The 14,622-nt window shown below is 46.9% G+C and overlaps 1 protein-coding gene across 1 annotated transcript in view; it reads left to right on the plus strand.

Annotated features, from left to right (window-relative positions):
- Positions 1 to 2,241: 2,241 nt before the first annotated feature.
- Trap1 (TNF receptor associated protein 1) overlaps positions 2,242 to 14,622 on the plus strand; it is a 32,781-nt gene continuing 20,400 nt past the window's right edge. Inside the window, exons 1-4 of the mRNA XM_028894793.2 lie at positions 2,242 to 2,385; positions 9,477 to 9,641; positions 10,257 to 10,339; positions 12,758 to 12,898. Of these exons, the coding sequence (XP_028750626.1) occupies positions 2,298 to 2,385; positions 9,477 to 9,641; positions 10,257 to 10,339; positions 12,758 to 12,898 (477 nt within the window). The 5' untranslated portion in view covers positions 2,242 to 2,297. The remainder of the gene's footprint in view (positions 2,386 to 9,476; positions 9,642 to 10,256; positions 10,340 to 12,757; positions 12,899 to 14,622) is intronic.

Below are 14,622 nucleotides of genomic sequence, written 5' to 3' on the forward strand. Positions count from 1 at the left end.
CCAGGTTATAGAGGATTTGTTAGAAATCTTTGATAATTCACTTTTCACTAAATAAAAGTTCAAGGGAGTTCAGGTGAGCCTACTATTCACAGAATTGAGCTCCTGATGGACCCCACTTTGTCCATTCTACAAAATTCCTACTAGAGGCTTGAAGCTGAAATGGCCTTTGGGTCTTTCATCTTGTATTCCATGGCTCTTGTCACAAGGAAATGTCACAGGCTGATATTTCCCATACTTGTAGGTTGATCTGTGAAATTCAGATAAAGGATCCTGGGAGGAGAATGATAGGGAAAGCTCCAAGTTATTTTAGAGTGAGAATCTGAACACAAAGGTCCTTTAAAGTCTGTTGTGTGCAGAAGGGAACTGAAGACTTGGTCCTGACATCCTGCTGCCAGGACTCCTTGATTATCTGTGCTACTGCCCGGGACTCCTGAGATGTTGGCACAGATATGGGCCCCTAAGACAAGATAGATTCCCATGTCCCTTCCTGGAATGAGCACTAAAAGAAATGACTAAAGTCCCAAAGCTGGGAAGTGAGAACAGGCAGGGCAAGAGGCAGATGTCAAGAGACGTCTGAAGTGGACCACTGTTAGACAACCACTGTAGTTGGAGCTAGAGTGTACAAAAGGCCCTTGGAGTTTTGTGGGAAGTCAGTTCCTGTTTCTGACCCTTGGTAGATACATAGGTCCAAACTTCGGTTTTCCGGTAATGGACGACAGGAGGGCCTAGGTTTGGTTTGCCTGCAATGCAGTTGGTTTACAATGAACAGAACCTACATCCCCATCCTTAACTAAAAAGCCCAGGTTCTTCTTTGCCAAATGTCACTTTGAGACCTTTTCAAAACATTCTGCTCCGAGCCAGATACAGTGTTCTATAGATTGCTCTGTCAGCTCTGACAGAAAGGACAATTCCAGAATGGGGAATTAAAGGAACGAACCGGGAGGTGTCTCCATCCCTCTAGGAATAGTATCCAGGGAAGCTATTCTGGTTGGTGACATGGGCAGAGGCAGAAGCCAGAAACCGATTCTAAGGATCCCAGAAAGGACGTGGTAGGACTGTAATGAGGAAGTGTGGGGTTGGTAGTGGAGGATGTGTGCCTACAGGAGCAGAACTGGCTACAGAGTGGGGATAGCCATGAGGCGTTCAATGAAATACGTCTTCCTCAGCTCCTCTCCACCTTACATTTTGATACAGGGTCTTTTCGCTGAACCTGAGGCTAAGAGATTTATGTAGACTGGTTGGTCAGCAAGACCTGACCAAGGATTCTCTTCTCTTACCCCCTATTGCTGAGATTACAAGCGCACATTGCCCTGTCATTTTCTTGGAGACATCAGGGTATCAAGCATTTCCAGACTGAGCCATCTTTCTGGCCTCCTAAATCTGTCCATTCTTTTTCTATTTTCCATCTATAAATCAAGAATGTGAGAGCTGTCCTTGACATATTCAACCTGGAACCATTCCTAAACGTGCCTGCCCTCTGCCAACATTTCAAGTCTATCCAGGATCCGGGAGGTAACGGCTCCTGACTCAGAACTTTTGGATTTTTTGCATCACCATTTACAAATTATAAGTAAATGGTTTTGTGTGGCATGTATGTTCCTGCAGTTGGGACTAGTGTCTGGTAGCAAGCTAAGCAACCACGTTAATATTTTTGTAAAATTTGATCATAGCAAAATATATTTAGTGAGAACCTGTCACAAAGGTGCCACCTGAGCTTTAAGATAAGAGCGTTAACAGGCAATCTGTTTAGGAAGTGGCCAGAGAGTTTGGATCAGGCGTTTGAGACCAGGTTTATGGCCTGGATCCCCAAGCAAACTTCCAGGCAGGAGAAAAGTCACAATAAACGGATAAGTCCACTTCTGGAGTTGTTGGTTACTGAGTTCACGTTTTGGTGAATGATAGTCAAACCTAAAATCTCTTTGTCACTGTAGCTTTCTGGCATTGCCGTAGGAGACTCTTCCAGTGGCCCAAACACATAGAAACACACGGTTGGGTAGGTCCCGCTCGTCCACACTCCAGCCTAGGCAGGGACATCTCGAGAATGGGGTACTCGCGCCCAGGCGCAGCCGAAGCTCCCGGGACACAATCCCCACACACTCCACGCCCTTGTCACTGACATCCAAGGTCAAAAAGTCCGGTCCTCAGGCCCCCGTGCTGGGTTTTGCTCCGACCGCGTTTCCCGCGCAGGCAGAGCCTTGGGCAGCCCGAGCCCGTCGCTCGCCATGACGTCACTGCGCCGCCCCTGCGGAAAGCCTCCCTCACCACTCGTGGCTGTTCGTGGCGCTTGGGACGGAGGCATGGCGCGCGAGCTGCGGGCTGTGCTGCTGTGGGGCCGCGGGCTGCAGGCTACACTGCGGGCTCCCACGCTGGCGGGTGTCCGGCGAGGTGAGCGCGGCGCAAGAGCGCAAAGGCGGCGTCTGAGGCCGTGCGCTCTCTTGACTGGTGGGAGGCCGCACAGCAGCGGGGCTGCCACGTTGGGACGGGGACAGGGAAGTGCGGTTGCTTCTAGGGAGACGAATCGCAGGCACCCCCAGCATGGTCTGGTCAGCCCCTGGCGTTCCTGATGGCCGTCTCCCGCACTTGGGCTCACTCGTTCGTTTGCACGCAGCTGTGCACACGCTCAATTCCCGCAGAGCTCAAGCCCTGGGGTAGAAACTGAACAAAACCAATAGTCACCCCGGACTTCAGGAAACCGGTGAACTCGAAGGGGTTGGTCCCTGCATCCCCAGGGTCTGGAATTAAAGATACAACAGGGAATGTAGAGAGTAAAGGACCTTAATCTGTGCTTTCCCACCCACTATTCAAGTAATGGTGAAGGTGTTAGCGTTGCATACACATAAGGTATATGTATTTACAACTGTTTACATAAAAGGGCCCAAGTCAAATATGAGTTGTACTAAAGAATCTTATTCAAAGCTTCCACCATTCCTTACACAACTTTTCATGTTAGCATATACTGGTACAGTGGCTTTTCCAGCAGCTACTCATCCTCCACTAAATGCTCTGCTGAACACAAAAAATTGTTACTATGTGGTAAAGGTTGAGTGAGTGCTTTAGTCTTGAGGAAAGTGTATTCAGTTTTAGAATTGTTCCAGAGTGCCGTTTCTTTTGTTTGTTAGCCGATTTTGCCAAATTGCGACTTTATTTATTTATTTATTTGTTTGTTTTTTGAGGCAGGGTTTGTCTGTGTATGTATTCTCTAATAGCAAAACTGCCTATTCCATAGTATCTTCTCCAACATTTGAGTATGCCTTAAAAAAAAAAAAAAAAAAAAAAAACAGTGCACAGTGTCTAAAGGTCAGTGTGTAACTCAGTCGGAGTTTTCTGTTTGGCTTGCATAGGCCCTCAAGTGGTCCTCAGCACCACCAAGAACACTAAAAAGAGCTTGCTGTAGAAGACACCTTCTGTGATTTGCATCTACATGGATACTAGTGAAAGACTGTTTTACTCCTTTAACGGTGGATTGGCATCTTCTCTATGATTTCCTCTTTGTACCCTTGCATCATGTTCTGCAAACACCTCCTCGGCCTTGGCTAGACGGTCAGGTTTGTTCACAAAGGCTGACTCCAGAGTCTCCCCGAAGTATATCTGCAAAATTTGGTGCTCCTTTTCACCGACTAGGATTCCCTTTTATTTCCAGCTTCTGTGGTGGCACTAATTCTCCTTGGGTATTAAGCGGAGAAACTATATACGATTTGGCCACTTCATTAAAGCTCTGATTTCAGTCTGCTTCCATGTTGTATCAGCCCTCCAAACCCCCTGCTGTTGATTGATTGATTGATTGATTGTTTCTCCAGAGCAACCCTGGATTTTGACTTTGTGGTAGTCCTGAATTCACGGTTGTCATCTAGACTAAACTTGTCCTGGTAGGTAGGATACAGCTCCGCCAGACAGGAAGTGGCCCTCCATGTAAACTAGCTCTCGCCTGTGCCATAGAGATGATCTGATTGAAATTTCTAATTTCAGAAAAACAGCCAGCATGTCTCACAACTTACAACGCTGCTCACCCCTGAGGTGCCTTAGTGAAGCGGAGCTCTAGTAAGAACAGTTACAGGTCTGTAGGAAGGCTGGGTGACCTTTGTGAAGTCAAGCCCATAGCTCATGTGTTTTCTCTCCTAGCTCACTTGAGTGGCCCCTGTGGTCAGGTGACTTTCCCCCTTGAAAGCTGGACTGAACAACCTCTGCAAGGTTTCCTACTCCCCTGAACCAAAAGCTGTTTCTGTTGGAATTCAGTGATGCTGGGTTTATATTCTCAGAAAGATCTACTTTTGTAATAGATGCTTTTTGGCTTATGAGAATTTGATACCAGGAAATGAAAGCCTGTCCCTGTTGTAATTTAATGAGGCAAATTATATATTAACGAATTAATAGAAGGGATGCCCCAAACCAGCACACAAAAAATAATTTGAAATGAGCAACGTAGAAAGTGAGTGGTGAATTCATAGTAGGGAGGGATTACTATGAACAGTGGGCGAAAGCAGGCCTGGGAGGACACCACAAGAGGCCTTGAGCCAGGTCTTGAAGCAGTTCTTGTGGAAAGAGGGATGTGGTTGCAGCGAGGGCAAACATCATGGACACTAGCTAAGAGTGTGTGAGTGCGTGTCTACACAGTCAGCGATGTCACAGTCACATTATCAGTGCTCCTCTGTGAGCTCCAGGCCAGCCAGTGCTGTAACAGGAGAAGGCTGGGGCCCGCCTTTGAGGTTTGTGGCTTTTCTTTAGGGTGTGGGGGAAACATGAAAACCAATATTGTGCAGATAGTGTGTTTAAATGTCTTATTCAGACACTATATTGGGTTATTGGTTTTATTTTTCAAGGCATAGAAAGTTCAGCTAACCTGGAATCAAATCTGGTCCTCCCCACTTTTTAATGGATGTATTTTACAAAATACACTGGAAAAACATGCAATGCTGCCTGTATTGGATGTAATTCTGGGCCACAAGTCTGCACACTCCTTAGCAGCTGGACCTATGATGGCAGGACTTTACCTCTTCTGTTTTGTTTACTGTGTCCTCTGCTTTTATCTTCAAAATAAAGACACACCCCATCTCTTCTACCATACGACTTTTGCTGTCAAATTACCACTACTGGATGGACTTTTTTCTTAGATCTGGTTTGTCTTAACTGTGGAATCACCATATCACCCACACTAGCAGCAGGAAGTCAGTTCAGCTGTCCGTTGGTTCCCTTTGCAGAGATGGTAGACAATTTTTTGGTCCAGTTACAGAGGGTTAGTTTATAACCATCATGGTGGGGAGCATGGCCCCAGGCAGGCATGGCGCTGAAGCAGTAGCTGAGAGTCCACGTCTGATCTATAAGTTGTAGACAGCCTGTTTTGTTTTTTTTTTCTGTTTTGGGACTGTTTCCCTAATGCAGTTAGGCTGGCTTCAAACGTAGAGTCTTCCTGTCTTAGCTCTCCAAATGCTAGTATTGCAGCTGTGCACCATTCAAATTATTATTTGTCATTATTGTGTGTGCAGAGGACAACTTTTGAGAGAGCAGTTTTCTCCCATGTTTATGTGGGTTTCAGGAGTCAGACTCAGGTCACTGGGCTTGTGTGGTAAACACTACCCATTAAGTTATCTTGCCAGCTCCCCCAAATCTTTTTTTAAGACAAGGTCTCATGTAGCTCCAGCTGTTCCTTGAACTCTTGATCCTGTATTCCTGATCTTAGTTGTATCTCTTCCATCTTCTGTCATCTCTGAGCTCCCCTCAGTCAGTCTGTCTGGACTGCAGCCCTTGGGAGGAATTCCAGCCAGTGGTCTTCTAGGATGTCTGTCAGTTTAAGGATTATCTAATGTTTTCTTATGATTAGATAGAGATGCAGTTTTGGCAAAAAGATACCAGAGGAAGGATAATGTGTCTCATCATGATGTTGGCAGGTCTCCTGATGTGGGAGTCATTTAAAAAGGAGACCTGTCCTTTTCCCTCTACGATAAATTCATTGACTTTCTCTTTGAAATCAACAATGGTTTTTCAGGATACGAAAATATTGTATAGTTGTTTGTTGACATCTGTCAGTAATTTCTGTCTGCCACAGATATGAGCGTGATTTTTCTACTTGTTTTCCATGGCAATTTTCCTCTTTAAAAAAAAAAGCTTGTTCTCTCTTCCCTGTACATCAAAGTATGGATTCAGTTTGCTAGACTGAAGTCTGGAGTAGCTACTGTTACAGTTTTGCTCAGATCATCCCAGTTTCTACACTAAAAGTGCCTTCGGGTTGGACGTGTTGTCCTGACTCACCCCTCGGTGCTGAGTCCTTCTTCACTGTCTGGCTGCACAGAGTTCTAGGCTCACGTGTGCACCCACCACACGGAGCACTTGTTCCTTTTACTAGGAATGGCAGAATGGTTCCAATTTGCCCGGGACCAATGTGTTCCTAAGAAAGGGGTGACTACTAGACAGCTTGAGAAGGCCCTAGCCTGAGGGTGCTTGTTGCTTTCAGGGTGTTATCCATCAGTGGACAGGGTTAGGAAATGCATGTGGAGGTGGGGTGCACCCGGACAGGTACACACGCTGTGTGTCGGCTTTTATTTCTGGTCGCCATGATGAGGGATCTATGTCCTGGTTGTGTAGTACCTTACTCCAGGGCAGCACTCAGGTCCTAGTCCTTCCCCCTTTCCTGCTCCAGCTTTAAGAAACCAGGCTCATTTCACAGTGTGTTAGTGTGCTTGACCTCAGTCTGTACCCAGGACAGTTTCAGGCTGGACAGCTGGGGCTGGTGAAGAGCCAGTTTTACCAAGCCGAGCACGTGTGGGCAGTCCTTTGGAGGTCAGCTTTGTAACCTGCAGTAAAAATGACACTTTCTGGTAAAGCCTTTACACATATGGTCATCTTCAAAAGCATTTTAAAAATCATACTGGAAAACTAATTACTTGTAAACTCGTATCATATTCACCAAGTCTCCTCATAGCAGGAACTACTACATTATTTTCTAACTGTTGTGGGAGGGAGAGATACATTTTCTTTCCATATCCCTTATGCTCACATGGCCTGCATCCTGAGTGACAGATGATATACCTTCCATGTCTTTGACATTGACTTTGACAGTGCTCTTCAATATTGTGGCCTTCTAGCATCACATCTCTGTAGAGATTCTTCAGGGAAGGAGCCAGCAAAGCCCACTCTCCCAAGTGTCTCAGTCACTGTTCTTTTGCTGTAAAGAGACACCATGACCACAGCAACTCTTTTCCTTTGTTTGTTCATTTTTTTTTGTTGTTGTTGTTGTTTTGTTTTGTTTTTTGAGACAGGGTTTTTCCGTGTAGTTTTGGTGCCTATCCTGGATCTCACTCTGTAGCCCAGGCCGGCCTCAAACTCACAGAGATCCGCCTGAGTCTGCCTCCCGAGTGTTGGGATTAAAGGCGTGCGCCACTGCTGCCCGGCATCCACAGCAACTCTTATAAAGGAAGATGTTTAATTGGGGTGGCTTACAGTTCAGAGGTTTAGCCCATTATCGTTATGGCGGGAAGCATGGTGCCATGCAGGCAGATGGTGCTGGAGAGATGGCTGAGAGTTCTACATCTGGATCAGCAGCAGCAGGAAGAGTGAGAAACACTAAGCCTGGCTTGAGCTTCCAAGACCTCAGAGCCGCCCTGACCCCCATGACACACTTCCTCCAACAAAGCCACACCTCCCAATAGTGCCAGTCTCTATGAGCCTATGGGGCTGCTTTCATTGAAACTACCACACTGAGTGAAATTCACTTGCACAGCCTCACAGGTTGCTGCAGGCATGTTCTAGGAAGGGTTGAGCCCCCCTGGATGCTGTGCTTTATTGTGTCTATTGGCATAGTAGTTTGTTCAGGTTACTATGGCGATAGGGGGAAAAGTTTATTTAGAGATGGTTCAGCCGTTAAGAATGTTATTGCTCTTTCAAAGGACCTGGGTTCAGTTCCTAGCACACCTACCTGTAACTCCAGCTCCATAGGGATCTGATACCTTTGTTTAGCCTCTGGTCGTGTACACTTATGTGCATATAATTCATATACAGATGTTGGGAGCACAAAGGTCCTTGTGCTCACAGATAACACTAGGGAAACTTGGAATGTTAAACCTATGGAAAAGATGTATAACCTGTTTTTCCACCCAGAAGGCTGGGAGTGGAGGTGGTTAATAGCTCTGTGTTCTGCACTATCTGTAGGGCCAGGTCATGCCAAGCTCCCACGAGCAGGACCAGAGGTGGCTAATAGCCAAGATGACCTCTACACTATCTGTATGATGGAGACCAGGTCCTCCTCTAGGCCTTAAGATAACACAAGTAGACTATCAACAGAACTGAGAAGAGTTTTGATCTAATTATGCTTGTGCACAGGGGATTGTGTTACAGCAGGAAACATTTCCCCAAATTGTACCGTACTTAAATATGCCTACAGTAAACTGCCCAGTGTCGGACTCTAGAAGTTTGAACCAACACTGGCTCCTGAATCGTGTTGAACTGGATTTCCTACTTCCCCCTCACGGGTCATTATTCTGCCAGCCATTGTGTTTCAGAGACACACAGGCACTCAAACTCATTATTTAAAATAATAATAATAAGCCGGGCGGTGGTGGCGCACGCCTTTAATCCCAGCACTCGGGAGGCAGAGCCAGGCGGATCTCTGTGAGTTCGAGGCCAGCCTGGGCTACCAAGTGAGCTCCAGGAAAGGCGCAAAGCTACGCAGAGAAACCCTGTCTCGAAAAACCAAAAAAAAAAATAATAATAATAATAATAATAATAATAATAATAATAATAAAAAAATTACATTTTTATTTGTGTGTATGTGTGGGCATTTGTGTGCCGTGGCACACATGTGGAGGTCAGAGGACAGCTCTCAGGAATTGGTTCTCTCCTTCCATCGTGCAGGTTCTGGGGATTAAATTCAGGTCCTCAGGCTTGGTTACCAAGCATCTTTACCTGCTGAGCCATCTCACTGGCCCAGATATATTTGTTTTTAAAAACTACTCATCTCTGGCTATTCTTTTATTCCCTCCCTGGATTAGAGATTAAAGGTGAGCGGAGCTGGCAGGAGCGGGCTTCCTTTCAGTCCAGATGTTCACACAGACTGTCTTGAGGACTGACTGTACCCCTCAAGTGTTACAGACTTGTTAAATGTCTACTAATCCAGGCCAGGTTCATGCCTCTGGCTGGAGTACAGTGTCTGCTACGCTGCTAGGTTTGTGTGGCCGTTGAAGGCTTAGGCTGATCCCACTAAGTAGAGACACCTCACACCTAGTTCTATGCCAGAGGCTTCAGGACCCATCATGCTTGCCAGGAAGTTACAAAAGCAATTCCGAGTCCCCTCCTGGCTAAACATGACCAACCAGATGTCTTTTGGTAAAATACATAGGACAGTCAACCTGTAAGGGAAGGCCGCTGAGACTACAGCAGCTGTGCCTGAGATCCACTTCAGTCTCCGCAAGACAGGCACAGTGTGAGTGAGCTAGGACATCTGCCTTCCAATAGGAATTCCCATCCATTTTTCACAATTGTCCTTTCAGGAAAGCCAGTTCTGCACCTTCAGAGGACCACAGTCCAGTTTCGGGGCCCCACACAAAGCCTGGCGTCAAGGATCTCTGCAGGACAGCTGTATAGCACACAGGCAGCCGAGGACAAGAAGGAGGAGGCCCTGCACTCCATCATCAGCAGTACCGAGGCTGTGCAGGGTAAGCCTAGAGATGTAGGTCTTCTGGGAAGTGTCCACCATCTCAACGCCTGCAGCTCCTGGCGATCACCTGCTGTGTCTTGCCCCCTCTGGTGGTCGTCCGAAGAAGCTGCCAACTGGCAATAATGACAAGTGGTGGTAGTCACTGAAAGGGAATACTTCCCCAGCAGTTGCAGGACAGGAAGGCTGTTTCCAGGCCCAAGGGCCATCTCCAGGGCCCAGGGGCTCCACTTCTGGCTTTTGATGGAAACAAGGACAGAACTGTTGATGTTGACAAGTGAGGCTTTCTTATAATTTTGTTTTTTGAATAATTTATTAGAGCACATTCTTTTGGAGAATACACAGTAGAACCTGGTAGCTAAGGCCAACCTGGGTCTCCAACCACACACTCTGGGAACTCGGCCTCCCCAGTTTGCTGAAGCCTTACTTAGTCCTCACGTGGCCCTCTCTATGGCTGCAGCGTTGTTCCATGTCCTTTATTCTGAAAGAGTCTGTTTAAGTGTCCACTTCTCTCAGTCACTCCTCTGTGTTTAAGAGTCAGGACCTTAACCATTCTTTCAAAAGGTACAGAAATGGAAATGCAATTTCATTGATTGTGTCAATGACTCATTACCAGGTTCTGTCTCCAAACATGAGTTCCAGGCAGAGACAAAGAAACTTTTGGACATTGTGGCTCGTTCCCTGTACTCAGAAAAGGAGGTAAGATGTGTGTGCATCACTCCCCAGGCTGGTCAGGGGTTTGGCAAAGCTGCTTCCATGACATCCTAGGAAAGTGCCAAATCTAAGTCCTGTGCACGCTGTCAGAGGGCGTGAGGTGTGGGCTGAGGACAGGCCCCACTCTGGGTCCACTGATGAGGGGTTCTTACAGTGCCTGTTTTAATTTCTCAGATCAGTAATCCAGATGGTTCTTTGGGAGTTAATTAAATCTTGCTGATAGTCTTTAAGTCTCCCAGTGCTGGCCCAGGCATCCACTCTGCTCTGTTCCTGCAGGGCGGTGCTGTGCTTTGAAGCCCTTGTGCTTGTATTGCCTCCTCAGACTGCAGGCCTGGGCCTCTGTAGTGAGGACCAGAGAGCGAGCGCTGCAGCAGAACTTTACTTCTTTTCCAAGACAGGGCCTCTTATGACGCTCTATAGCTAAGGATGACCTTGTTCTTATTGTTTTCTCACCTTTATTTATTTTGTGTGTTCATATTCGATAGTACTCATTAGTGGTCAGTGGATTCTCTCCTTCTACCTTGTGGGTCCTGGGATCACACTCAGGTCACCAGGCTTGGCAGAAAGTGCCTTGACCTACTTAGCTCTCTTGCTGGCCTGGTCTGGAACTTTTTTTATACAGTCTAGGGCTTTCTTTTGGTTTTTCGAGACAGGGTTTCTCTGTGTAGCATTGCACCTTTCCTGGGACTCACTTGGTAGTCCAGGCTGGCCTCGAACTCACAGAGATCCGCCTGGCTCTACCTCCTGAGTGCTGGAATTAAAGGCGTGCACCGCCACCACCGCCCAGACTTTCATTTGTTTTTGCACTTTAAGCCTGGCTAGGAATGTCCATCAGGGCCCCAAATACTCAGGGCCACTGGCTTTTGAACAAGGGGGTGGGGGCGGGTGGAGTAGTGGGTGCAGTAGGCCAGCACTTCAATTCAACCTAGATGCCTTTCTCTTTGGCTTCCTTTTTTCCTGACCATTTTCCTTCACCCATGACGGGAAGCTGTCTAAGCTCTCAGAGTGCTTCATGTGTTCAGTATGCAGCACACTAGTTCTCTCAGTGGCAATCTCGCATTTAACAGCATGCTAGATGACATTGTAATCCCTAGTTTTGCCACAGTGAACATTTATGGAGCATTCCTTTTTGAACAGTGTTTAGTCCCTTGATGACTAGCACCCTTCTTGTGGACTTGCGTGTGTGTGGCTGAAAGAACACTCCGTGTTTTCTAAAAGGCCTGAAGGCCATGTGTCTGGTGCTTCTCCTCCTTTCCTTTGTGTTTGTCATTTGGAAAAATTCCTGGAAGATGGCAGCTCACCCATCCTTCACCCTTGCTTCCACCACACCAGCTGTGAGGGCTAACATCACGGACACGTGTCCCTGCGCTTCAGTTTAGAGATTCTTTTTGAGGAGGTTAACATTCATTTTTTTGGGTGCTGAGAATCATGCCCATAGTCTTAGTGCTGGGGAGAGTAAGACAATAGGATTATGAGTTCGAGGTCAGCCTGGGCCACACAGAGAGACTGTCTCCCAGACAGTGGCAACAACAAAAACAAAATCTGTATAGGTGTGACAGACAGGACTTGGGAAAAGTCAAGAAAACTGCCACCAGCAGAGGGTGGTTGTACACACCCGGAACTCTAGCACTTGGGAAGCTGAGACATGAGAATCAAAAAAGAAAAACCTGAAAAGAGAAACTTGCTCTCTCAGTGCAGCTAACGCTGAGATTCTGAAGTAGCATTGTGCCTATTTCACAGAATTAAAGGATCTTCAGGAAGCGCTCTCCTTGGTCTCGTGTTATCCACTTCCTGTCTGTTCTCATGAGCTCTGTGTGTAATTGAGGCCTCTGACCTCCTTTTCTGTAAAAGGTCAAGGCTTGTGTTTGACCCCCTGGATGAAATGAAGCAGCACTTTCTCTTTTCATGGTGGTCAGGACAGAAGCCAGACCCTGGTGTGATCAGGCAAGTGTCCTGCCTGTGTTCCCAGCCTCACCTCCTCTTGGGGTAGGGAGCAGAGTCTCACTAATTACCTAGGCTTCCTCTCATGAGTATTGAGTTCACAGTCTTCTGCCTCGGCCTCCTAAGTAGCTGAGACTACAAGCCTCTGCCACCGGGCTGCCTGGCTTGGCAGTGTCCCTTTCCTCATAGATAAGAGAGGCAGACATTTGGAGAATGTTTACCGTCTTGTGCAAGTCAAGGACCGCTCACAGGCTTCGTAAAGTCTGAGTTCACATGTAACTTCAGGCTTCATTGAACAGGAACCTGAAAGGAAAGGTTTGCTACAGAGCATGTGCTGAGGAGATGCCATCCACTGAGGGAGACTGGGTATTGTGTGCAGGTCCTCAACTACAGCCATTGCAACTCACCAGTCAGAGCTCTGTCAGCGCCTTTCATCTTCCTGCCTCTTGCTCCATTCCCTAGGTGTTTATTCGAGAGCTCATCTCCAATGCCAGCGATGCCTTGGAGAAACTGCGGCACAAGCTGGTGTCTGAAGGCCAGGTGCTGCCAGAATTGGAGATTCACCTGCAGACTGATGCCGAGAAAGGCACCATCACCATCCAGGTACTTCTGTCCCGGCATTACCTGGCTCTTCCTCAGGAAACAACCAGACTGAGCAGACTCGGGGAGGCGTGCATTCCAGTTCTAGCTGGCCCCAAGTGCTGTGCTGGCCGTTCTTCAGTCTGAGGACTGCTGCTCACCCACCGCAGGAAGCTCAGGCACTGACAGAAGAGAAGGAAGTTTAGAATTACCTCAGTGGTCTCTTGAAGAGTGAGACTTGTGGGGGTTTCTTTTTACTCTTTGTGGTCCTGGGCATTTAACCTAGAGCCTGCTACACACTAAGTAAGTTCTCCATCGCTGACTTCTTTGTACTCTTGGGTCAGAGTTTATCATTTCTTTTTGTTTGTTTGTTTTCAAGACAGGGTCTCCCTGTGCAGCCTTAGCTGGCCTGGAACTCGCTCTGTAGACCAAGCTGGCCTCAAACTCACAGAGATCCACCTGCCTCTGTCTCCTGAGTGCTGGGATTAAAAGGCGTGCGCCACCACCGCCTTTCTCTCTTTTTAAAAGATGTATTTATTTTTATTTATGTGCATGTGCGCTTATGTGCGTGCGTGCGTGCGTGCGTGCGCACCAACATGCATTCAGATGCCTGAGGAGACAAGAAGGGGGCAGCACACCCCCAGGAAGTGGAGTTGACCATATGGACGCTCAGAACCAGCTCTGGTCCTCTGCAGGAGCAGTCAGCATATTGGCGCTGGGCCATCTCCCCAGCTCTCGTCATTTATTTTCTTGTATGCTTTTACTGATTTGAAGGGAAAGTTTTGCTTCTGAAAAAGACAATACTTTTTTCTTCTAGAAAACATTCAGAAAATGTTTTCTTCTAGAAGTTTTTTACTTTAGCTCTTCCATTAAGATCTGTGATACTTTGCGGTGAACTTGCGTGTATGGTATGAGGTGAGGGCTGACCCTGTGTCCCTGGCTCCCATTTCTGCACTGTCTTAAGAAGTTGACTCCATTGCATCATCCTGGAACCGTGCTGAGAAACGCAGTGGCACACTGCCTGCACGGCTTCCGGTCCTGGCAGCCGCGGTCCCAGAGCACTCTGCCTTCACTGCTACTGCTTTATAGCAAGTCTCAAGATAGTTCTTTTGAAAAATATTCCAAGTTCTCTGGATTGCTGTATAAATTTTGAGTCAGTTTGTCAAGTCATATAAAACTTGGGAAGACTTGTTGGAGTGTGGTGAATCTACAGGTCAGCCTGGGAGGAAGGCAGAGCAAGTCAGAAGCAGAGAGTACCAGGTACATTTTCTCCCTTGGATCAGCCTAACAGGAATATTTTCTTTAAGGGGTCTGTAGAAAGTTCCAGGGTGTCTGTGGGATGGCATATACCTATAATAGTTTATATATAATATAGCACTGGGGAGACTAAGGAGAATCACAGATCCAAGGCCAGCCTGGGCTACATATTGAGACTCTCTCAAAGCAAACCAGAACAAGAGCAGCTTTAAAAATCCTGGTATACTAAGATAAGTATTTCTTTAAGTTATTTAATGACCAACTAGAAACCAAGTTTTATATAAGTTTATTGGCATAGTTAATGCATTGAAATTAATTTTAAATCATGCTTTAATTATAATTTTTCATGTCCCACAACAAAAGTTTCAGACGATATCTTGGACACTTCGTCTAGTAGCTTGGAGGGAATTAGTTAGAAGGTTTTTGTTGCCCTTTGTTTCGGGTCCTGGCCCATGCCTCAGGCATGAGCTTGCAGATGACAGCACTGAGGC

Source organism: Peromyscus leucopus, chromosome 8b, assembly GCF_004664715.2.
Source record: "Peromyscus leucopus breed LL Stock chromosome 8b, UCI_PerLeu_2.1, whole genome shotgun sequence".
NCBI lineage: Eukaryota > Metazoa > Chordata > Mammalia > Rodentia > Cricetidae > Peromyscus > Peromyscus leucopus.